The sequence below is a fragment of the Lepus europaeus genome, chromosome 11 (assembly GCF_033115175.1).
Source record: "Lepus europaeus isolate LE1 chromosome 11, mLepTim1.pri, whole genome shotgun sequence".
Classification (NCBI taxonomy): domain Eukaryota; kingdom Metazoa; phylum Chordata; class Mammalia; order Lagomorpha; family Leporidae; genus Lepus; species Lepus europaeus.
The window spans coordinates 116241332-116266064 of NC_084837.1; the positions used below are offsets into that span (position 1 = coordinate 116241332).

A 24733-nucleotide genomic window follows, 5' to 3' on the forward strand; every position below is an offset into this window, starting at 1 on the left:
GAAAAGGGGTTTGGCATGCGTTAAAAGCAGCAAAGAGAGACCCAGCAGCAGAGGATGTCCCACTACTTGGTTTCTGGCCACCCACTTGTGGGAGACCCCGAAGGAGTTCCAAGCTCTTGGCTTGGGTCTGGCCCCACCTTGGCGCTTGCGGCCATTTGGGGAATGGACCTGAGGATGGAAGATCTCTTTCTTCTCTGTCTGTCTCCCTCTCTCTCTCGCTCGGCCTGTGAAACATATAAATAAATCTTCTAAAAAAGCAAGAGCAAGAGCAAGAAACCCAAGAACGACTTGGGGAAAGCAGGCCTATGAGCGGCCAGAGACAGAGGACAGAGAGCTCTCAGGAGGGACGTCACATTATCTGTTGTCTCTGCTCAATGTACCTGTCCTGCTGTGGAGGCTGGGCATTAGTTAACAATAGTTAGAGAACCCATAATTAATAGGGAACATCAGATTACTATCATTCCCACTGTGAAAACCTCACCTTGCTGTGTGCACCAACCTGAATCTATTACACAATGAATTCATTCACTTTAATCAAGCCTGTGCATTAAAAAATCTGCCCTAAGCCAAAACCACCAAAAACCACAAAAATCAACAGCTTGCCTCTGCCCTTGACACCACAGCCGGGACGGTGTGGTGTGCCTGTCGCCTGCCAGCCCTGCGTGCTGAACAGGCCCTCCTGGTGGCGTTCTGGAGCGGCAAGCATTCTTCAATCTAATATGGCATAATGACCTCTGGAATCATTGGGAAAGGAGACATGGAGTCAGAGATAACGAAAGGAAGCTAAATCCTCAAGTCTTGGAGGAAAAGGCAATGTATTTATTTCACCATCTAGCATTAAACATCCCTAACACTTCTTTACCTCTTCTCAGGGCAGGGACACTGCTACACAGCAGCCAGCATGCTGGCCCCTAGGAGGAGGCACAGAAGGAACCGAGTCTCTGCGTGGGGGGGTAGTTACAGCTCACCTGGCAGGTGTCTGCTGCCTGTTTCCAGCACTGCATTTAACAAAGGCAAAGCTGAAGATCACACAGAATAGTCTTGAACATTTAAAACCATATGCTCCGAAAATACAAACCTTTAAAAATAGACAAAATTTACTACTACAACATTTTGAGATTATAATTTTCTGTTTTTCAAAGGAACGGTGAGTTGCCATCCGAGAAGCATGCTTACTCTATCTGCTCGGACACTATTTCTCCTGTGCCTCTGAACTTCAGAACAGAACTAAATGATTCAGCAATCTGACCGTGTGTGGCGCATCTATCGTGAGGGCTATTTTTAGAGCAGCTTCCTGCAGAGGGAGAAGGAAGAAGAGAAGAGAAGAGAAAGGAGGTTTGGCATGCACTAAGTAGGACAAAGATCGCTATATAATAAAATCACAGCTGCTTGCACTACCGTGGCCTAGTCTGTCATCCAAAACATCAGAGTAAGAATATATAGGGGAAACTAACTTTGAGAACCGGGAACCATTATTAACAAAGCATTAAGCAAGTTTGAAAACAAAAAAAGTGCTCCCATCACTTTGGGAGGCAGACACGAAGCACAGGAAGGAGAGATGGGAGGAAGCCCCCTGGGAACAGCCAGCCACACCGTAAATGACACGGGAAAGCCTCTGCACCTGGCGCGGGCCGGCCCTGTGTGCTCACTGCCCGGTCTATGGGGATGGCTGTCGTCCACTCCAGACCACCCTGCTCTGTTCATCTGATTTTCTTCCACTTCGCTATCACAATCACCACGAACAAACAATTACAGGGGAACTAACAGACACGCAGGCAGGCACTGGCCAAGGGCAGGTGCAGTCTTCGTAAGAGAACGAAAGCCTCCACCTCGTTATCAGAGGTCCTCCCTCCCTCACATCTGTAGTTCAGATCTGCATTGTAACACTGCGTAAGAAGGTCTCTCATAGAAAATGGCCCAGGAATCCATGCCCCTAAAACGCCTCACAAAACTGTCTGGACTCACACTTCACAGCACCCTGACCATCCCACACTACTGAGCTGTAAAGAGAAGATCCCTCACGTGAGAGTCAGCAGAATCCAGACAATAAATGTAAAACCACAAAAATTGAATAAAACGTAGTTACTCAGTAAAGATTATGGAAGCTATGTCTAAAACTGCCATAAGAATGAAAGAAATCAAAACGTGAGAAAAATAAGGCATAAGAAACAAAGGACACTGGGCCTTCAAGCAGAGCTTCTAGAAACACAACATGATGGTCATTATGAAAACCTCAGTCAATGGACCGAGAGCCAGATTAGCTTAACCGAGGGGAAAGCTAAGGAATCTGAAGTGGAACTAGAGAGCAAGTATGCAGAAATGCCAGAGGGAGATTAAGAATGATAAAACTGTTCACAGCACACAGAGTGAAGACTAGAAAGAAGAGGTCCATAAGATGTGTAGTGGGTGGCTGGAAAGCAGAAAGAGAAAAACCTGAATTTCCCCATAGTCAATAAAGATAGAAATCTATAGATTCAAGAAACATGAATATTTAAGCATGCTAATAAAATTAGCATATTTTATCAAATACATCTTACAACAATTTTATGCAGGGCTTGCAGAAAATAAACTTATGATAATCTATCACTCCGAATTTTTACTTCATTATTACTGAAAAAGTGCTTTTAGATTTACTTAGCCATATTTTTAAACAAAATATTCTTACAAATACACAAAAAGTAAACTGGGCAAAATAAATGTGTTGACCGTCTAGCCCATCTATAGGTACTATCTGACTGGAGTATTAGCGCACTCCCGCCCTCTCTCAGGTCCTATATGACTGGAGTATTAGCACACTCCCGCCCTCTCTCAGCTCCTATATGACTGGAGTATTAGCGCACTCCCGCCCTCTCTCAGGTACTATATGACTGGAGTATTAGCGCACTCCCGCCCTCTCTCAGCTCCTATATGACTGGAGTATTAGTGCACTCCCGCCCTCTCTCAGGTACTATATGACTGGAGTATTAGCGCACTCCCGCCCTCTCTCAGCGCCTATATGACTGGAGTATTAGCGCACTCCCGCCCTCTCTCAGGTACTATATGACTGGAGTATTAGCGCACTCCCGCCCTCTCTCAGCTCCTATATGACTGGAGTATTAGCGCACTCCCGCCCTCTCTCAGCTCCTATATGACTGGAGTATTAGCGCACTCCCGCCTTCTCTCAGGTACTATATGACTGGAGTATTAGCGCACTCCCGCCCTCTCTCAGGTACTATATGACTGGAGTATTAGCGCACTCCCGCCCTCTCTCAGGTACTATATGACTGGAGTATTAGCGCACTCCCGCCCTCTCTCAGGTCCTATATGACTGGAGTATTAGCGCACTCCCGCCCTCTCTCAGGTCCTATATGACTGGAGTATTAGTGCACTCCCGCCCTCTCTGCTGGTACTACAGGGCTAGCGTGGTTGGCCAGCTGTGGTTTGGCACAGGTGTAGACAAAAAGATGCAACAGACGAGCAGATCCAGAAAATGATGCACCTCATTTTCCCTTGATTTCAACAGAGATGCCCATCAACTCAAAGGAGAAATGGAGGCTTTTCAATGAAAGCGATGAATAAAGCAGACATCCATACATGGGAAGATGAATCATGACTCCCTGCCTCACAGCATATGAAGAGTTAAATAAAGGAGGATCAAGATCTAAATGGAAAAGAAAGCCGGCAAACCTTCTGGAAGAAAACACAGAACACAGTCACACTATGGGGACAGGCAACAATCTGTCAGACAGGAAGGACAAAAAGACACTGATGACAAAAGAAAACAATTTTACTTCACTAAAATGTAAAGCTTCTATATTTCAAAAACAGGAAAGTAAAAAAGACAGATCTTAGAGAAGATATACTCAACAAAGGACATAATTCTAAAATACAAAAGGAGAACCATCTCCATTTTTAATGGGCAATACAATTGAACTAATTCTTCATGAAGCATGAAAAGACACTCAAAAAGATGTTCAAGATCATTGATCATCAAGGAAATGCTAATTAAAACCACATTGAGAATCATAGAATTGTTCAATTATAAAGACTGACAATACCAAATGTTTCTAATGAAGTGTGACATCTATCTATCCTACAGCACAATAACAACTCTCCTACATATTAACCTAAGGGAAATGCAGACATATGCCCATCAAAAGTATATACATAAATAAAATACTGTAAGAATATCAATGCATCATAATAGCCCCAAGTTGGAAATAAAATAACTGTGAATAGAAAAATGACTAAGCAAATTGCTCTATGTTTCTAGAAGATAAGCAAGTCAACAATCTAAAAATACCTACTTGGGCAGGGAAAGCAAGCATTGTGGCACAGCAGGTTGCTGCTGCGTGGGAGGCCCACACCCCACATCAGAGCGTCTGGTTTGAGTACTGCTGCTCTATGCTTCCAAGTCAGCTCCTGCTAACATGCCTGGGATGATGGGCCATGTCCTTGGGATCCTGTCACCCATGTGAGTTCCTACGGCCTTGGGCTTCAGCCCCAACTAGCCCTGGCTGTTGGGGCATTTGAGGACTAAAGAGCAGATGGAAGACGTTTGTCCATCTATCTGTCTCTCTCTGCATCACTTTGTCTTTCAAATATATCAATAAATCTTTAAAAACAAAAATCATACTGAGGACAAGCGAGTACACTCATGTTACAACACCACCTGGGATGCTGGCATCCCATATCCAGGAGACGGGGTTGAGTCAAGACTGCACTCCAGCTTCCAGCTTTCCACCAGTGAAGAACCTGGGACAAGATGGAATTCAGAAAAACTGTGGACCAAGAGAAGGTACTGAGTGGAAAGAGGCAAGAGAAAACTTTTCGGGATGATAAAAACGCTTTATAGCTAGATCTGGCAGGTAGTCCTATGAAAGTAACATTAAAAAATTGAGGGAAGTAAGTGTTTATTTTTAAAGATTGGTGTATTTGAAAGGCAGAGTTAGAGAGAGGAAAAGAGATATCTTCCATCTGCTGGTTCACTCCCTAAATGGCTGCCACTGCTGGGGCCGGGCCAGGCCAAAGCCAGGAGCCAGGAACTCCATCCTGGTCTTCCACGTGGGTTCAGGGACCCAAACACTTGGGCCATGTCCCGCTGCTTTCCCAGGTGCATTAGTAAGGAGCTGGATTAGAAGTGCAGCAGCCAGGACTCAAACCACCGCTCCAATAAAGGAGGCCAGAGACATAGGCAGCGGCTTAATGGGCAGCTCCCTATCTCAGTGTGCCGCGACACTGGCTCCAGGGAGGGAGGTTTCAGCAGGGTGGTTTAGGCACTGCCGCCCACATCAGAGTGGCTGGGTCCAGTCTCTGACTGGCTCCTCCAGCTTTCTGTCACTGCAGACCCTGGGAGCATGGGTGCTGGCTCGAGTGACGGCTCCCACCACCTGCGTGGGAGACCTGGAATGAGTTCTAGATCCTGGCTTTAGCCCCAGCCCAGACCTATCTGTTGCAGGCCTTTGGGGAGTGAACCGGGAGCTCTCTATTGATCCATCTTTATCTCTGCTTCTGAAAATAAAAATAATTGGCTGGCACCGTGGCTCACTTGGCTAATCCTACGCCTACTGCGTCGGCACCCCGGGTTCACAGTTGGGGTGCCGGATTCTGTCCCGGTTGCTCCTCTTCCAGTCCAGCTCTCTGCTGTGGCCCGGGAAGGCAGTAAGGATGGCCCAAGTGCTTGGGCCCTGCACCTGCATGGGAGACCAGGAGAAGCACCTGGCTCCTGGCTTCAGATTGGCGCAGCGCGCCAGCCGTAGCAGCCATTTGGGGGGTGAACCAATGGAAAAAGGAAGACCTCTCTCTCTCTCTCTCTCTCTCACTGTCTAATTCTGTCTGTAAAAAAAAAGAAAAATAATTTTAAAAATCTTTTACATGTTTATTTATCTGACAGAGAGGGGTTCCTATCTGCTTCTTCACTCCCACAATGCCCACAATGGCTGGGTCTGGGCCAGGCTGAAACTGGAAGTCAGAACTCAATCCAGGTCTTCCATGTGGGTGGCAGGGACCCAAATACTTGAGCCATCACCTGCTGCCTCCAGGATGTGCATTAGCAGGAAGTGGGCATTGGAAGTGTAGCTGGGACTCAAGCCTAGGTACTCTAATACGGAATACGGGTGTCCCGACTGGCATCTTTACTGCTCTGCCAATGCCTGTCCCTAAAAATAATTTTTAAAAATCATCCAGTTGTACAGTTAGCATTATGTATATCACTGTGTCCATTATGGAATAAAAGTCTTACATTTGGAGCAAAATTCTGAATCACCTTTCAAGATACATTCTTTTAACACAATGTTACTCCAGCACCACGACTCACTAGGCTAATCCTCTGCCTGTGGCACCAGCACCCCAGGTTCTAGTCCCAGTCAGGGCACCAGGTTCTGTCCCATTTGCTCCTCTTCCAGTCCAGCTCTCTGCTGTGGCCCGGGAGGGCAGTGGAGGATGGCGCAAGTGCTTAGGCCCTGCACCCGCATGGAAGACCAGGAGGAAGCACCTGGCTCCTGGCTTCAGATCGGCGCAGAATGCAGGCCTTAGAGGCCATCTGGGGGCGTAAACCAACGGAAGGAAGACCTTTCTCTCTGTCTCTCTCTCTCACTGTCTAACTATGTCTGTCAAAAACAAACAAACAAACAAACACCACAATGTTGTCCTCTGTGCCACTAAGAACACTGATGGGGGTGCAGCACTCACTCACAGCATGGGATGCTCACATACCATGTCAGAGTGGCTGACTATCAGTTCCAACTCCACTTCTAATTCCATCTTCCCACTAATGCATTCCCTAAAGGCAGCAGGTGATGGTTCAAGCATTTGGGACCTTGACAACCATGTGAGACCCAGATTGGGTTCCAGGCTCCTGGCTTTGGCCTGGTCCAATCCTGGCTTCTGCAGACATTTGGGGAGTGAACCAGCAGATGGAAAATCAATCTCTCTCTCTCTCCCTCTCCTTTTCCCAAAAATAATGAAAAGGAAAAGAAAGAAGAAGAGAAAGAGGAGATAGAGGAGGGGGAGGGGAGAGGAGGGAGGGAAGGAGGAGGGGAGAGGAGGAGGAAGAGATTGAAGATGAATATCCTGAAAGTGTATGTGCTCCATCACCCTCTGCAGGGTTTTCTTCTAAGCTACTGACACTGCTCCATAAGTTTTGATATTGCAAAATAAAGCAAGTACCAAGTATGAATTGTTAGCACAGCTTCTCGTTACTCTGAAGTTTCTTCCATCTATTTCACAGGGTTGATTCATCCTCTCCAGCCTTCAATTGCACTGCTTGGCACACGACAGCAAGCGCTCAGAACTAGCTCAATAATTAATTACAGTGCAAGGTTATCTTCTGTTTAAAGTTTTGTTGTTAATAAGCAAGAAGAGGTGGAATTGCAGTCACACTTCCAGTGAAAAATATGTTTCACTAATACTAAATGTATGTCTTTTGGTTCTATTCTCATGCCTTTTTGCACATAGACTACTGTCTCATTTCACTGCCAAATCATGATGTAATCTTTAAAAACATTTTAAATAGTGATGAAACTCAAAACAAGTAGCCTCAACAATTGAAATGAAACAAACAGATATAACCAAGGTCTCATACATTCAGGCAATAAAATTGCAGTAGCATGTCCAGCAGTGATTTTAAGATGTCACAGATTATAACACACATCCAGATGTCAGAGGTGTTGAAATGTGGAAAACTATATGTCTCAAATTAGTGAAATAAGATAGTTCCACATCTAGACACATCATAGTAGATCTGAAAGACTTTTTAAAAAATCTTACCGGGGCCAGCACTGTGGTACATTGGATCAAGCTGCCACCTGCAGTGCTGACATCCAATATGGGCACCAGTTCTAGTCCTGGCTGCTCAATTTCCAATCCAGCCCCTTGCTAGTGTACCTGGGAAAGCAATATAAGATGACCCAAGTACTTGGGCCCCTGCCACCAATGTGGGGAGACCTGGATGAAGCTCCTTGGCTTCAACGTGAGAATCGGGGAGTGAACTAGTGGAAGATCTCTTTCTTTCTCTCTCTCTCTCTCTCTCTCTCTCCTTCTCCCTCTCTTTCTGTCTCTCCTTGTCTCTGTAACTTTACCTTTCAATTACATAATAAATGAATCTTTTAAAAAAAATTAATATCTTATAAGCTTAAAAGCAACTATGGGAAGAAAATAAAGACCCCTGAATTTAAGGAAAATGATAGAAGACATTTTAGTTGCAATAACAGAAGGTCAAAGACAAAAGAACATGATCTTCAAATATCTGGGGGAAAAACTTGTGAACCAAGTCAAACCACCAGTCATCAATGAAGGTAAAATAAACATTTTTCAACAACAACTGAAAAAAGAACTACAGTGTTTATAAGCACCAATTTGTCAAGTTATTTTTTCCAAGTGCTATGTTTTGGAAGAAGGCAAGATGGAGATGCTGCAAGGAGTCTTGAGCCTGTACAGGCCTACAGGGGAGTCCAAAGAAGCAACAGTGAAAAACAGCAGCAATTAACATGTCTAATGGTGGAAAGATAAAAAGAAATATTAGTAACAAAAGCAGGTAAACTGGGAAGGGTTACTGGGCCCATGATTCTAAGGTGATAAGAAAGAGCAGAAAAAACTTCATCAACTTGAGATGAGTCACAGGATAAGGAAAGGGACAGGAAAACCGGCAGAACAGGAAGCTTAGAACAACACCACAGTGACAAATGTGAGATACCAGTGAGCACAGTTAGTGAAGCAGACACAGTCCCGGTCAAAAGACAGGACTCATCAGACTGTATGTTTAAAAAGGAGCAATGCCCCCCCCCCTTTTTTTTTGGACAGGCAGAGTGGACAGTGAGAGAGAGAGACAGAGAAAAAGGTCTTGCTTTTGCCGTTGGTTCACCCTCCAATGGCCACTGTGGCCAGCGCACCGCGCTGATCCAAAGCCAGGAGCCAGGTGCTTCCTCCTGGACTCCCACGCGGGTGCAGGGCTCAAGGACCTGGGCCATCCTCCACTGCCTTCCCGGGCCACAGCAGAGAGCTGGACTGGAAGAGGGGCAACCGGGACAGAATCCGGCACCCCAACCAGGACTAGAACCCAGGGTGCTGGCGCCATAGGCGGAGGATTAGCCTAGTGAGCCGCGGCGCCGGCCGTGGAGCAATGCATTCTTCACAAGAGGTTGGAAGTCAGAGCGCTCGCAGGCGATGCACTGGAAAGCACATCTGCATTACTTCGCATCGTTCCTACCAGAGGTGCATGGCCTGAACCCAGTCCTGAGGAAGCAGCACCAGACAGTCCCAAATGGAGAGCTTCATAGAACACAGCCCATGCTCTTCACAAACACCACAAAACACAAGACAGACTTGGGACTCTTCCACATTACAGAGGACTGAGGACACAGAACTGAGCGCGATGCATAATGTTCAATGGGACAAGTGGAAAAATCTGGATGGGATTTACAGATGAGATGAACAGTATATCAATGGTAGTTTCTTGATATTGATAATGGATCATGGTTATATAAGAGAATTCCCTGCTCTTCAGAAATCACACTAACGTGGTAAAAGGGGGGCATCGTATCTACAATTTAATTGTAAATGGATGGCAGAAAATTATGGATATATAAGCTGACAGATAGAAAGACAGGAAAAGAGAAAGTAACCTAGAGAGAGAGAAAGCAAATGCAACAAAACATTACCATTTAGGGAATCTGAGTGAAGGGTACTGGATTCTTTATGCTATCATTGTAACAGTTCTGAAAGGATGCCAAATAAAATTTCAACAGGGTTATTAATAAATAAAAAAGATATACCAGAAAAATATCTAAAGAATGCTGGTATTAATATAAGATTAAGTAAACATTAAGGCAATACATATTAAGAGCATTCTGATACATCCCATGTGTCTACAACAGTACCTTACATAGACTCCATGCTCAAAAAACACTTGTTCAATGAAAAGGCTAGTAAGAGAGCTAACACACAACCAAGACAACATCTCAGTGTTAAACTCATTCACATGAAGAAACAGCTTCAAAATACTGACCACACATTAGACAAAAATATCGACAGAGAATGCTGACTATAAATATTGACTGTGGTGGAGAGAAAGCTGTGCCAAGATGACCGCTGGCAAGCAAGCGTCAGTTACTCAGGAATGGCTTCGAAACCCACCTGGCAACGGAACCTGCCTGGCGACAGGCTGTGATTGGTTAGGGCATAAACCGTCCCTTGACAGCCCTGGATTGGCTGCGTCGGCTATCTAAGCTGCTGTACCAACTGGAATAAACGAGTCTGTAGACGCTCGCCTCTGGCCCGCCTTCACCCACCTCCCGGGTCTGTGTGGTGACTCCGCGCCTCTTGCCCCCACCACGCTCCTCCTCTCAGAACAAATCCACAGCAACATCTGACCACATACCAGGCAATAAAACCAACCTCAACAAACTTCAGAGAACCATTTACATAAACTCTACATACACTGACCACAATACAGTTAAATTAGAAAGAGATGGCAATGAAGAAACTAGAAAAGAATGAAGAAGAAATCCACACATTTTAAAATTCAAAAAACAGTTCTAAGTAATTCATAAATCAAAGTCATAATGGGGCGCTGAGAATACTTAGGACTAAGTGATAATAAAAATACTAAATGTTAGGGCCGGCGCTGTGGCGCAGCAGATTAAAGCCCTGGCTGTTGCGCCAGCATCCCATATGGGTGCCAGTTCTAGTCCCAGCTGTTCCACTTCTGATCCAGCTCTCTGCTATGGCCTGGGAAAGCAGTAGAAGGTGGCCCAAGGCCTTGGGACCCTGCACCCATGTGGGAGACCCGGAGGAAGCTTGAAGCTCCTGGCTCCTGGCTCCAGATCAGCGCAGCTCCGGCCATTGCAGCCATCTAGGGAGTGAACCAGCGGATGGAAGACCTCTCTCTCTGTCTCTACCTCTCTCTGTAACTCTTTCAAATAAAATAAAATTTAAAAATCTTAAAAGAAAAAAATGTCAAGTTTTGTGGACAACAGTAGTTCTTAGTGTTGTGCCCAGATAAGTAGATCCCCAAGAAGCTATTAGCAACCCGATCACACCGAACTGCAAAAGTAGGGTTTATTTGGGAGTACAAGCTGCGACAGGGACCCCACCCAACCAACCGGCACAGTAGAGGAAGGAGTGAGGCCTCGGTCTTTGGGAGAGTTTTTAAAGGAAAAAAAAGTCTACATCAGCAGGAAAAAGAGTTTCACTTAGAAGGAAATTTATAGACTTAAGACTGAAAATTAATATATCTAATGCAAAACTTGAAAAAGAAAATAGATGAAACAAGAAAGAGAAAAACCATTAAAGTAGTATTTTTAAAAGGCCATAATGAGGTTCAACAAAACCAAAAGTGGGTTCTTTGAAACTACTAGTAAAATAAGCAACACTTAATAAGAAAAAAGAAAGCATAAATAAATTTTATTAGACAGGCCAAGGAGGAAAAATAGCAAAAAGAAAAATGAAATTAGATGACAGAAAACTATCAAAACAAATATGTGAAGGCCGGCACCGTGGCTCCCTTGGCTAATCCTCCGCCTGTGGCGCAGGAATCCCATATGGGTGCCAGGTTCTAGTCCCGATTGCTCCTCTTCTAGTCCAGCTCTCTGCTGTGGCCTGGGAAGGCAGTGGAGGATGGCCCAAGTGCTTGGGCACCTGCACCCACGTGGGACACCAGGAAAAGCACCTGGCTCCTGGCTTCGGATCGGCATAGTGCCAGCCATAGCAGCCATTTGGGGGGTGAACCAATGGAAGGAAGAACTTTTCTCTCTGTCTCTCTCTCTCTCACTGTCTAACTCTATCTGTCAAATAAAAATTAAAAAAAAAAAAAAACACATATGTGATATTATTCCTGAATCAATAATTTTAAACTATCCATAATATTTTATGGATAAGTTCTACCAAATATTCAAGGATACACCAGTTTTATCTCACATACTTTGAGATTTATATCAAATATGAAATCAAAATTGAGAGCTATAAAATACCAAAATATAAGCAAAATCCAACTTATTTTTGAGGTTAGTATAACATTGATACTAGGAAAGAATAATAAAAGGAAAAGAAATCACAAGTCAATCTCATTTGTTATCACAAAAACAAATGTAGTAAATAAAATATTAGCAAAATAATCCAGGAGTGTTTGTGAAATATAGTCTAATATAAATGACTAAGAATGATGAAACAAGTTACTATAAAACCTTACAAGATAATTTATAAATTTAATAGAGTAAACAAGAAAAGAAACTATGTGATCACTCTAGGATTGTAGAAAAACACTTCAGGGCTGGCACTGTGGCGTAGTGGGTAAAACTGCCACCTGCAGTGCCAGCATCCCATATGGGTGCTGGTTCAAGACCTGGCTGCTCCACTTCCATTCCAGCTCTCTACTATGGCCTGGGAAAGCAGTAGAAGATGACCCAAGTCCTTGGGCCCCTGTACCCACATGGGAGACCTGGAAGAAGCTCCTGGCCCCGGCTTCAGATTGGTGCAGCTCCAGCCGTTGTGGCCATCTAGGGAGTGAAACAGTGGATGGAAGACCTCTCTCTCTCTCTCTCTCTCTCTCTCTCTCTCTCTCTACCTCTCTACCTCTGTGTTTCAAATAAACAAATAGATGTTTTAAAAACAAAGAAAGAAAAACACTTCATAAAGCCCAACAATCACACAGAAGGCAGTTTGTTCAGGTGAAGGGCACCCAGTGGGCAGAGATCGTGACGCCTCCCCTTTAAAACCAGGAACAAAGCAGGCATGGCCACCCGTTGCCCTCAACTCAACTTTGTACAGGACACTCTGCCCAGCTCAGTAAAACAAGAAGAATACAACGGCCTCAGTGCATTTGGGCTGCTAGACACAATACCATTCACTGGGGAAGTCGGAAACAAGAGGCACGGCTCACAGTTCTTCAGGCTGGAGAGCCCCAGATCAAGGTGGCATCAGATTTGGTATCTAGCAGCGCCCCCTTCTGTGCTACATCCTCCCACGGCAGGTGGGCAGAGGAGCGCCTGCGTGTCTCTCGTAGGAGGGCACGGGTCTCAGTCTCCTAATCACCTCCTGAAAGCCCCGCCTGATTAGGTTTTAGGAATTTTAGAGGGACAGACATTCAGACTAGGCCAAAAATATATAATGATTAGGACAAAAGAGAAACCTAGATAATCTACAGGCACAGGATTAGAATTAGGGGTTCAGAGCAAGGTTGTTAGATAAAAGATTAATAACCATATCAACTGTAACAACATATACTAGCAACAGCAAGAAATCATTTCTGACTAAAATGTTTATAATAGTAACAAAAAAGAATAAGATACCTAGGAAGAAAGCAAACAAAAAACATAAATTCTTATCTATGGGAAAAATATACAAATCAGTAAATGAGCTGGAAGACTAAGTGTCATAAAAGCATCAATTGCCTTCAAATTCAAAAAAATTCCAATCAAACAGACCAGTCAGGTTTTTCCTGCAGGGTCACATGCCATTTCTAGATTATATAGAAACAAAGTACCAAAATGATTAAAAAAAAAAAAAAAAGGAATGAAAGAAAGACAGAGAGAAGGAAGGGAGGGGGAGAGAGTGGAGGAAGGGGCCAGGAGGAGGAAGGGAGGGAAACCATTCTACTGGCTGTTAGGGTGGAACAAACACTCCTCTGAAGACTTCTCACTCTGCCAGGTACACAGAGAGCCCAGACACATAGCTACGCAGGTGTGGAAACTCAGTTTGCTAGATGGAGGGAGACGTTGCCAAGTAGGATGCCAAACACAAAGAATTCATTTTTCTATCTTTTAAAAGTTTATTTTATTTCATTGAAAGGCAGAAAAGAGAAAGACAGAGATCAAGTGTCTCCTGGTTCACTCCTCAAGTACTCGCAATGCCGCGGCTGGAAACTGAGAACTCAGGCTGGGTCTCTCACGTGGCGGCGGGGACCCAACCACCTGAGCCGTCATCTGTTGCCCCCCAGGGGACGCAGCAGAAGGAAGCTGGAATTAGGAGTGGAGCTAGGATTCAAAGTGAAAGATTCCTAGCAATGTCCTAACATTGTGCCAAAATGACCATTCAAAGAGAATTCATGTGTTAATAAATGATGCTAGGACAATTATTATTATTATAGCAGGAAAAAATGTTATTAGCATCAGAGAACAAAATGAATTTCAACTTCACTCCACAGGCAAAAATCAATTTAAAATAGATGAAACATGTAAATGCAAAAAAACACTCTTAAAATTTTTGTTAGATGAGGTGGCCATTGTGGCACAGTGGGTTAAACTGCAACTTGGGATACCAGCATCTCATACTGGAGTGCCAGTTCAAGTCCCAGCTCCCCACTTTCAATCCAGTTTCCTGCTAATGCACTTGGGAAGGCAGCAGATGGAGGCCCAAGTGCTTGGGTTCCTGCAACCATGTGGGAAACTGGGATAAAGTTCCAGCCTTGGCTGTTGCTGGTATCTTCAGAGTGAACCAGTGCATGGAAGATCTCTCTGTCTCTTTCCTTCTGTCACTCTGCCTTTCAAATAAATAAATAAGTACATCTTTTAAAACATTTTGTTAGACAATATAGAAAAAAATCTATCTTCAGCCTATAAGAAAGGATTTTTTCAAACAAAATGCAGGAACAATAAAGAGAATTGATCATTTCTATTAGTTTTCCTCAAAAGCAGAAACAAAATATTAAAAACTAGGAGGAAAACAGTTATTAAAATGAGCAAAGGGTAAGTCTATTAATAAGAGAGGCAATTTCGGGCCGGCGCCATAGCTCACTTGGTTAATCCTCCACCTGCAGCACTGGCATCCCATATGGGCACCAGGTTCTGTCCCAGCTGCTTCTCTTCCAGTCCAGCTCTCTGCTGTGGCCTGAGAAGGCAGCAGAGGATGGCCCAAGTGCTTGGGCCCCTGCACCTGCATGGGAGACCAGGAAGAAGCAGCTGGCTCCTGGCTTTGGATCAGTGCAACGCCAGCCGCAGCAGCCATTTGGGGAGTGAACCAATGGAAGGAAGACCTTTTCTCTCTCTCTCTCTCTCTCACTGTCTAAAACTCTGTCAAATTAATAAATAAATAAATGAAAGAGAGGCAATTTCAAGATAAAAAAAGATAAAAAGGCATTCAATCTTACTGGAAAATTAAAATTAAAATTTCTATGCAACATAACTCCACTGTTAAAAGATAGGCAGAAGGGGCCAGTATTGTGGCGTAGCAGGTAAAGCCGCTGCCTGTGACACCAGCATCCATATGGGTGCTGGTTCGTGTCCTGGCTGCTCCACTTCTGATCCACCTCCCTGCTAATGAGCCTGGGAAAGCAGCACAGAGATGGACCCCCTATTACCCATATGGGAGACCGGAAGAAGTTCCTGACTCCTGGCTTTGGCCTGATCCAGCGCTGGCCATTGCAACCATCTGGGGAGTAAACCAGGAATGGAAGATCTCTTATCTGTCTCTCTCTCTCTCTTTTTCTCTCTCTCTCTTTCTCTTTCAAATAAATATTTTTTTTAAAAAAAGGCAGAAATAAAAGGTCTAATGACATTAAGTGTCAACAAAGACGTGATTTATAGGAACTCTCAGGCAACTCTGATGGAAATGCAATTTGGTATGGCCACCTTGGGAAAACCTGCTGCTGTCAGATACGCGGTCTGACAGCATGACCCTGCCCTGAACGATGCTCCTCCCACTGTCTACCACCAACACTGTCATTCAAATACAGGTTGCAACCAATTTCTCACTAATCACAAAATAAATCAGTTTGGTGGGTTGAGACTGATTTTTTTTTTAGACTAGTGTTACATAGAATAGAACATACAGTAATACAGTGAGTAGGTATAGTTTCTTAAATAGCTTATTTTCATTATTTATACTGTACCCATATAAGTATATAATAATTTGATTTCAATGTAAACTTTACTTATTACTATAGACTATGACCAAAGGGTATGAAGTCACCATCCTTATAGAAACTGTTACACATATGCATTAAAAAGTATGAAAATCTTATTGATGCTACTTTATAATAACAAAAAATGATTATTAATGTATAAAAGAATGAATAATTACAATCACAACATTGAATACATTATAATGAAAATTAATAAATGAGAGCTACAACTGTCTACAAGGATAAATCTCAAGACATAATGATAATAAAAATAACTGACAGAATAAAGCCAGCTGACAGAAGATACATGCAGGGGCTGGCATTGTGGCTCAGTGGGCTAAGCTGCCACTTTCAACTCTAGCATCCTATATCAGAATGCTGGTTTGAGTCCCAGCTGCTCCACTTCTGATCCAGCTCTCTGCTAATGAGCCTGAGAAAGCAGCAGAGGACGGCCCAGTACTTGGGGCCCTGCCATCTAGGTGGGAAATTCAGATGGAGTTCCAAGCTCCTGGAGTCACCCTGTCCCAGCCCCAGACACTGTGGCCATTGGAGAGTGAGCCAGCAGATGGAAGAGCTGTGTCTGTCTGTCTCTCTCCTTCTCCCTCTGTCTCTCTCTCCCTAATACTCTTCCTTTCAAATAAATAAATACATTTTTATAAAAAGAAGACATATGCAGTATGATACCATTTAAAGAACACTTATAAGCATGCAAACAACTGCTACAGACTGGGAATGCACATGCAGAGGGAAATGGGAGCAGACGAGTACGGGACTAAACCCTTGCGAATGCAGAACCAGGTCACCTCTGCAAAGGACAGAGTGGATGAGATCGGGGAAGAGTTACATGAGCGGTCTGGTGTATATTTGAAAGATTTTTACTTATTATGTTGGTTGATAAATGTATAAATATTGGTAATATTACTTCCTATTATTTCATATTGGTAATATTACTTCCTATTCTTTCATGTTTCGTATTTTAAAAAGGAAAGATATCATGTAAATTGAGAAGATACTTGATTTGCAATTTCTAGGAAAAGGACTTGTGAGTAAGCAAACGATGACTCTTCTGTACCACAGACACCACAGGCTTCTGCTCAGGACAGGGAAGTAGGCACGCATTTGTCTTCATCCCAAGATCCAATGCATGAAGCAATAAAAGTACACTAAAGTGAGCAAACTCCCGGAAACCCTAAGGACACGAGGAGTCCATTAAACAGCCAATGTTTCTGATGCGTGGCTGGAAGCTGGGAAGCTGATGAGATCCTCCTGAAGGCAGCCCTGGGCACAGAGGACCTCAGGCCAGAACAGCAGGAGACCTGCTCTGCAGCACAGCCTCCAGGGCGGCGGCTCTCCCTGGCAGAGCCCCTCCCTCACCGCAGACCCGGACGGGGCCTCCTCACCGCAGACCCGGACGGGGCCTCCTCACCGCAGACCCGGACGGGGCCTCCTGTCACGACGAAGGGTCTGCCCGACAGCTGCTCCTGCACCCCAGCACACCCATGCCACCCCCATGTCTGTCACACAGGAAATAATCCACACGGCAGCTGGCAGCAGAAACGCTCTGCTAAAGCTTCCACAACTGGACTCAACAATACAGTCCTCGTCACGGAAGGACACAGAGGTGGGAGTCTGTCTACGGAGAGCATTCAAAACTCTACGGTAGAGTCACATGGGGAAAACAGACAGTAGCTTCCCCTGGTGCAGGCATGCACACACACACACACGCAAATGAAGTCCTTCTACCCTCAAAACTAACGTCTCCCTTGTTTTGGTAACTCCAGAGTGAGCCTGCCTTTTCCCTCCCACTCATCATAAAGGGAAGTCTGCCAATATATGGGGATCAGAAAGAGAGGGAGAGACAGATTACCAGCCACTGAGGAAAATCAAAATCCAGACAGATAGGTATGCACTCGGTACAGGGGTCCAGGCCTCGGAGCAAAGTCCACTCCCAATCCCAGCTGTCTGCTGTGCAGACCCTGAGAGGCAGCAGATGGCAGCCCACGTAGCTGGGCTCCTGCCACCATGTGGAGGCCTGGTCTGAGTCCCCTCTCCCAGCTCTAGCCTGGCCCAGGCTCAGCAGTTGCAGGCATTTGGCGAGTGAACCAGTGGATGGGAGTTCTCTCGGTCTGTCTTCCTCCATTCTCTATCTCTTTGCTTCTTAAATTCAAAAGAATTTTTAAAGTAGTATAATAAATTACCTTGGAGAAAAGATAATGTAAAAAATGTACCCTCAGATTTAAATGTCCCTTAGGTCTTAAGGATGCTTTGGAAAAACAAACAAGAGTTGGATGAAGTCTCTTCATTATCTTTATATGCATATTCACAATTCCCTATAACTGATGTGCACTTCTCATGAAGCCTTTAGAAACTAACACAGCTTCCTCAGCTTCCTCTTTTTCTTTTTTTTAGATTTATTTATTTATTTGAAAGTCAGACTTATACAGAGAGAGAACGAGAGGCAGAAAGAGAGAGAGAGAGAGGTCTTCCATCCACTGGTTCACTCCCCAGTTAGCCACAACGGCCGGAGCTGCACCAATCCGAAGCCAGGAGCCACAAGCCTCCTCCAGGTCTCCCACACAGGTGCAGAGGCCCAAGGACTTGGGCCATCCTCCACTGCCTTTCCAGGCCACAGCTGAGAGCTGGATTGGAAGTGTAGCAGCTGGGTCTCGAACTAGCGCCCATATGGGATGACGTCACGGCAGACAGTGGCTTAACCCACTAGGCCACAGCACCGGCCCCACAGCTTCCTTTTTCATCCTGTGGTTTCTGCTGCCCATGCCATGACAGCAATGATTAGGTGTAATATTCAAGGGAAATCCAGGAAGCAGCATCCTGGATATGTGTTATGTATTCCAAATGAAATCAAGATATGGGCAGCAATATGCTAGAGCCCACAGATTTCTGCTCCCCGCTGTGTCAAAGCTTTCTTGGATTCACAGCAAACTCTGTCCTGACAACAGGATAAATCCTGACTGAGCAAACTCAGAAACACAAGATTAACCCAGCCTGGATATCATTAAAAAAAATTTAAAATAGTCCAATTCTCATATTTAAAATCCAATCTGCGTAAGGCTAGACAGAATTTGGAAGTTCAAGAGTAAACCTATGCCTTAAAGAAGGTTCTGAAATTACCCTACACAAGCATTCCCTGGTTCAGCTTTTCTGGAAAATTTTCAACAGGAAATCAATAGGTACAAGGAGGGCTGCAGAGAAGAAACCTTTTTTAAAAAAATAATTTATTTGAAAGTCAGAGTTACTAGGAGAGAGACAGAGAAAGAGAGCAATAGAGAGAGAGATCTTCCATCTGTTGGTTCACTTCCCAGATGGTCGCAATGGCCAGGGCTGGACTAGGCTGAAGCCAGAGTCCAGGAGCTTCATTTGGGTCTCCCACATGGGTGGCAGGGCCAGAGCACATGGAACATCTGCCTCTGCTTTTCCCAGGCCATCAGCAGGGAGCTGGTTTGGAAGTAGAGCAGCCGGGACTTGAACTGGCCCCCATATGGAATGCCAACATTGCAAGTGGAAGTAACCTGCTATGCCACAGCGTCAGCCCCCAGGAGGCATCTTCTGTCCCTTTACTGCACACTTCCCAGTGTTCCACGTACAGTATACTTTATCTTTACCAAAGGACGCAGTATTTTGAAAGAGTAAGAGTTAGATGGTGCTTTTAAAAGTGCTTAAGTGGGGCCAGTGGCGTGGTTCACTTGGCTAATCCTCTGCCTGCAGCGCCGGCACCCCGGGTTCTAGTCCCAATTTGGGCGCCGGGTACTAGTCTCGGTTGCTCCTCTTCCAGTCCAGCTCTCTGCTGTGGCCCGGGAGGGCAGAGGAGGATGGCCCAAGTGCTTGGGTCCCTGCACCCACATGGGAGCCTGGGAGGAAGTACCCAGCTCCGGCTCCTGGCTTCGGATCGGCGCAGCACCGGCCATAGTGGCCATTAGAGGAGTGAACCAACAGAAGGAAGACCTTTCTCTCTGTCTCTCTCTCACTGTCTAACTCTGCCTGGCAAAAAAAAAAAAAAAGTACTTAAGTGACAGCAGAGAAAACCTAAGGCACTTTTGCTATAGTGTTTAAACAAAAGAAAACTTAAGGAAAAAACAAATCATGTTTTACGAATCATCAGAAGCTATGGCCTTTGTCACACACACTCAGCACTGGCTCAGCAGCAAGCTGATCTTCAGCAAAACCACAAATCCGTTTGTCTCAGAGTTCACGAGTCTCCTGTAATCCTGTAATCCACATTGCTCACGGCCCAGTTCTCCACCATCTTTATGTTCTCAGGGGCAGCAAGCCAAGAAGCCCTAGTGATAAACTGCCTAACGTCCTCCGTTTAGGAAAACACGACGCTGGGGCCCAGCAAGCTAAAGTTATTTACCCAAGGCCACACAGCCAATGAGAGACAAAGCTGGGCTGGAACTAGGCCTCTGCGGTCTGCCAAGGATATGGGATTTATGTGTCTGCGCCGCCCGAGCCTCCCCTCTCAGGGCCATAATTCCTCAAATTCCAGTCCCCACCAGTACCTTCTTACTAAGTCCACACCAAGGACAGAAGAGAAAGGATTCAGGAGTCCTGCACAGCTGCCCGATCATTTAAAGAAGACACTGCTATTCTGTTTCTAATTTTGTACTGATCCTTTACAATGGAAAACACCTTAAGAATTCCCAAATCAGCATTCCAAAGTTGAATGATTATACCTACAATTCCAAAATTCAGGAACAAATGTAGTAACAGCAGATTTTTACTTTGTAGACAGCAATGCTGTAACATCTGCACCCTTGTGCTGAAAGAAACTCCAGAGAGCACAGAGGGATTCCATCGTAACACTCACCACAAAACTGATTTGATTGTGTCGCAGGTTAAGTTCGGTCAGTGAATCCAGTCCATTAAGATTATCGACGTGACTTAAAAGGTTCCTGGCAAGATTTAAAACTCTCAAATCACACAAATGACTGACATTTTCAATTTTGGTAATCTGTAAGAAAAAAAATGGAGTAGGGATTATTAGGACATTTACAATCTATTTCCAACCTCCTGTGTTGTGGATAATATGAAGTCATTTAACTTGTAAAAATTAACTAAAGGTCAGATTTTACAACTTGACCACAATGAGTATTCAAAGTGACTTTCATCAGATAACCAATGAGCCCATCAAAGGGGAAACCCTAAGTGCCCAATGCCGCAGCTCTTGTGAGGGCGGCACTCTACCTGCCCAACAGAAACTCACTGTGAGCACAAGGCATGCTCACCTGCTCTGACACACCAAGTCTGCAAGAAGGGAAATGCCACCAGGTTCTGGCTTGGTGATCCTGGGAGCAGGCAGGAATGAACAGAAAAAGTCAAGGAACTAGGATCCCTGGGGAAGCGAGGATGGACACTGTTTTGTTGGTGGGAGTGCTTAGTCAAGGTACAGTATGCTGGGCACTCTCCTGTTTGGAACAGAAGGACCTGAGTCATGGAATATGCATGTGCTGCAGCAGAGGGCTCTGGGTGGAAGTTAAAACTGCAGCACCACGACGAGGTGCTAGGCAGCATCATCTAAACTATACTAACAGGGCAAGCACAGCACAGTGGGCCACGAGGAGGGGTCCTTAGGAAGCATCACCCTAATGTGTCTCGAACTCAACGCTTCCCTTCTAAATGTTAAGCAAATGAATCCCACAATCATGAACTGAAGATTTTTTTTTTTTTTTTTGACAGGCAGAGTGGACAGTGAGAGAGAGACAGAGAGAAAGGTCTTCCTTTTGCCGTTGGTTCACCCTCCAATGGCCGCCGCGGTTGGCGCGCTGCGGCCGGCGCACTGCGCTGATCCAATGGCAGGAGCCAGGTGTTTATCCTGGTCTCCCATGGGGTGCAGGGCCCAAGCACTTGGGCCATCCTCCACTGCCCTCCCTGGCCACAGCAGAGAGCTGGCCTGGAAGAGGAGCAACCAGGACAGAATCCGGCGCCCCGAGCCGGTGTGCCGGCGCCGCAAGGCGGAGGATTAGCCTGTTGAGCCACGGCGCCGGCCCATGAACTGAATTTGTTCATCTGTCCTGCCACTACGGTATTATCGAGTTTCAGTCGAGCACTTCAAACAGAAGCCAGCTAAAAGAGCCTTCTTTAGATTTATGATCTGGTTTCCAGGCTGTTTTTGGACCCTCTCTTATATTCAAGAGACATGACCCAGATTCTAACCCGAATTCCATCTAGGATTGAGAAGAAAAACATGTGTTCATTGTAAATTCAGTAACATATAAAGGTAACCTCTGAACATGTTTAGAATTTGTTCTAATATTCCTTATCTAACTAATATACAGTGAAATAAGTTTTATAAAAATTGAAAACAAACAAGGTTATGAGTACTTGCAGATAACTCTAAGATATGGAATAAAACACTTCAAAACTAAATAAGTGACACTTGTAGAATTTTAAATGAAGCAAAACAGAAACAGAAATCAGTAATGTCAACATGAGCTTAAGAAATTCTCCTGGGGCTGGCTCTGTGGCATACTAGGTAAAACCACAGCCTGTGGCTCCTGTATCCCATATGGAGGCCGGCTGGAATCCCAGCTGCTCCACTTCCTATCCAGCTCCCTGCTAATGGCCTGGGAAAGCAGCAGAAGATGGTCCAAGAACTTGGACCCTTGTACCCATGTGGGAGATCCAGGTAGAGTTCCGGGCTCCTGGCTTCGGCCTGGCCCAGCCCTGGCCGTTCCAGCCATTTAGGGAATGAACCAGAAGATGGAAGATCTCTCTATCTCTATCTCTATCTCTATCTCTATCTCTATCTCCCTCTCCCTCTCCATCTCCCTCTCCCTCTCCCTCTCCCTCTCCCTCTCCCTCTCCCTCTCCCTCTCCGTAACTCTACCTTTTAAATAAATAAATAAATAAATATTTTTAAACTAAATCTTAAAAAGGAAAGAAATTCTCCCAAAAAACTCAAGGAAAACAGAGGAAGAACAAAAATAACACAGGGAAAAGGAAAACAAGCAATATAGATACAGAAAATACAAACTGAAAAGAAGCAACATTGAAACATAAAACTTTCCTGAGCTCAAGAAAGGTATGAGTGAGAGGGTGCATCTGCATGACACGCATGGAGCATCTTTCTCTCTTCTGCTAGCTAGGCCTGCTCTTCCTCCCTCCCTCCTCCCTCCCTCCTCCCTCCCTCCTTCCTTCCTTTCAGATTTATTTATTTATTTGAAAGGCAGAGATACAGAGAGGCAGAAACAGAGAGAGAGAGGGAGGGAGGTCTTCCATCTGCTGGTTCACTCCCCAGATGGCCATAATGGCTGGAGCTAGGCCGACCCCAAACCAGGAGACAAGAGCTTCTTCTGGGTCTCCCACGTGGGTGCAGGGGCCCAAGCACTTGGGCCATCTTTTACTGCTTTCCCAGACCACAGCAGAGAGCTAGATGGGAAGTGGAGCACCAGGGACTCGAACTGGCGGCACCCACATGGGATGCCGGCACTGCAGGTGGCGGCTTTACCCACTACGCCACAGCGCCGGCCCTGGACATTTCTTTTAGAAAGCCTCCCATTCCACATAGTATTGGTGGGGATGCAGCTTTTTTTTTTTTTTTTTAAGATTTATTTGCTTGAAAGGCAGAGTTACAGAAAAAGGGGCAGAGAGAGAGAGAGAGAGAAACCTTCCACCCACTGGTTCACTCCCCAAATGGCCACAATGGCTAAAGCTGGGCCAAGATGCAGCCAAGAAGCAGGAGCTTCATTAGGGTCTCCCATGTGGGTGGAAGGGCTTTTGCTGCTTTTGCTCATTAGCAGGGAGCTGGATCAGAAGTGGAACAGCCAGGACCCAGCGCCTAACCTGCTGCACCACAAAGCCAGTGCCAAATGTCTGCATTTTTAAACTTATTTTCTAATTTAGAAATTCAAAAAAGAAGCACTTTAATGTTTACATATGCATGTATGAGGGTTTCAAAATGTTCATGGAAACTGTGTATTAACTTTTAATTCCATTTTTCCATGGACCTTTGGAAGCCTCCTCAGAGAAATCAACCTGTACTGTTTTTAAAAATCACTAGAGATACTGTCTAGCTTCTTGGCTTGTAACCCCGAGAGGCCAGAGTCCTGTCTCACAGGAATAAAGTCGGCCGCCCCGAGCAGAGCTGATGGGAGAAGAGCAGATGGGAGACCCCTGGGCAAAGGCTGCTGTGAGAGCACAGCTCCCGAGGGGCGGACACACTGCACCGCAGGAGAAGCCACGATGGGAATGCTGGAAACCCCAGGGAGGGCCAGGCTGATGGGGGTCCCAGAAGAGACCACAGCTGCCTCCCACTTCGGGGAGCGTGGGACCCCCAGACTGCTCTGCTTGGATGAAGACAGCATTCCTGCCGAGCAACATGTACAAGGGCCAGTGCCTGCTTTCAGGCAAGCAACCAGAGAGGGCAAGCTCCCCCGAGAAGATGGCACTGAAAGGCAGGTGCTTCCTGCATCACATCGGGGTGCGCACCGAGGCAAGCATCCACTAAGAGAAGCAGCTCAGGGAGCCCACACGTCAGAAACTGACAGTCCGCCTCCAGACACCCCCGCATTCCACACTCCTCCTGCATCAGCCGCAAGCCTTGAGGTCTGCACCTTTGAAACACTTAGCCCACCCGCCCCTTACGATGCCCCTGCCGCCACTACTTGGGTCCACGCAGCCCTCGCTTCTCCCCAGATCTCCGGCTCTCAGCTGTTCAGACTCCAGTTTCCCCACCTCCATCGTCTACTCCGCGGTCCACTACTGACACCACTAGCATTTCTCAGAATGTTCTCCATCCACATGTGAACTGCTTCCCTTCACAATGTGCAAAAGAACATTTTTTATTTTCAATGTAAGTAAATTCAAAAGACAACAGTGTTCACTTAATCTCTGTCTCCCTTTTTTTTTTTTTTAACTATCTGTTGCTAAATCTCTGGAGTTGGCCATTGTTTGGTCTTGAATACT

At 45.4% G+C, this 24733-nt stretch overlaps 1 protein-coding gene across 6 annotated transcripts in view; it reads right to left on the reverse strand.

Annotated features, from left to right (window-relative positions):
* Positions 1-24733, reverse strand: part of LRRC49 (leucine rich repeat containing 49) — a 191667-nt gene that overhangs the window by 141015 nt on the left and 25919 nt on the right. For all 6 annotated transcript variants that reach the window (XM_062206547.1, XM_062206543.1, XM_062206544.1 and 3 more), the window contains one exon: positions 20637-20780. In XM_062206547.1, the coding sequence (XP_062062531.1) occupies positions 20637-20780 (144 nt within the window). The remainder of the gene's footprint in view (positions 1-20636; positions 20781-24733) is intronic.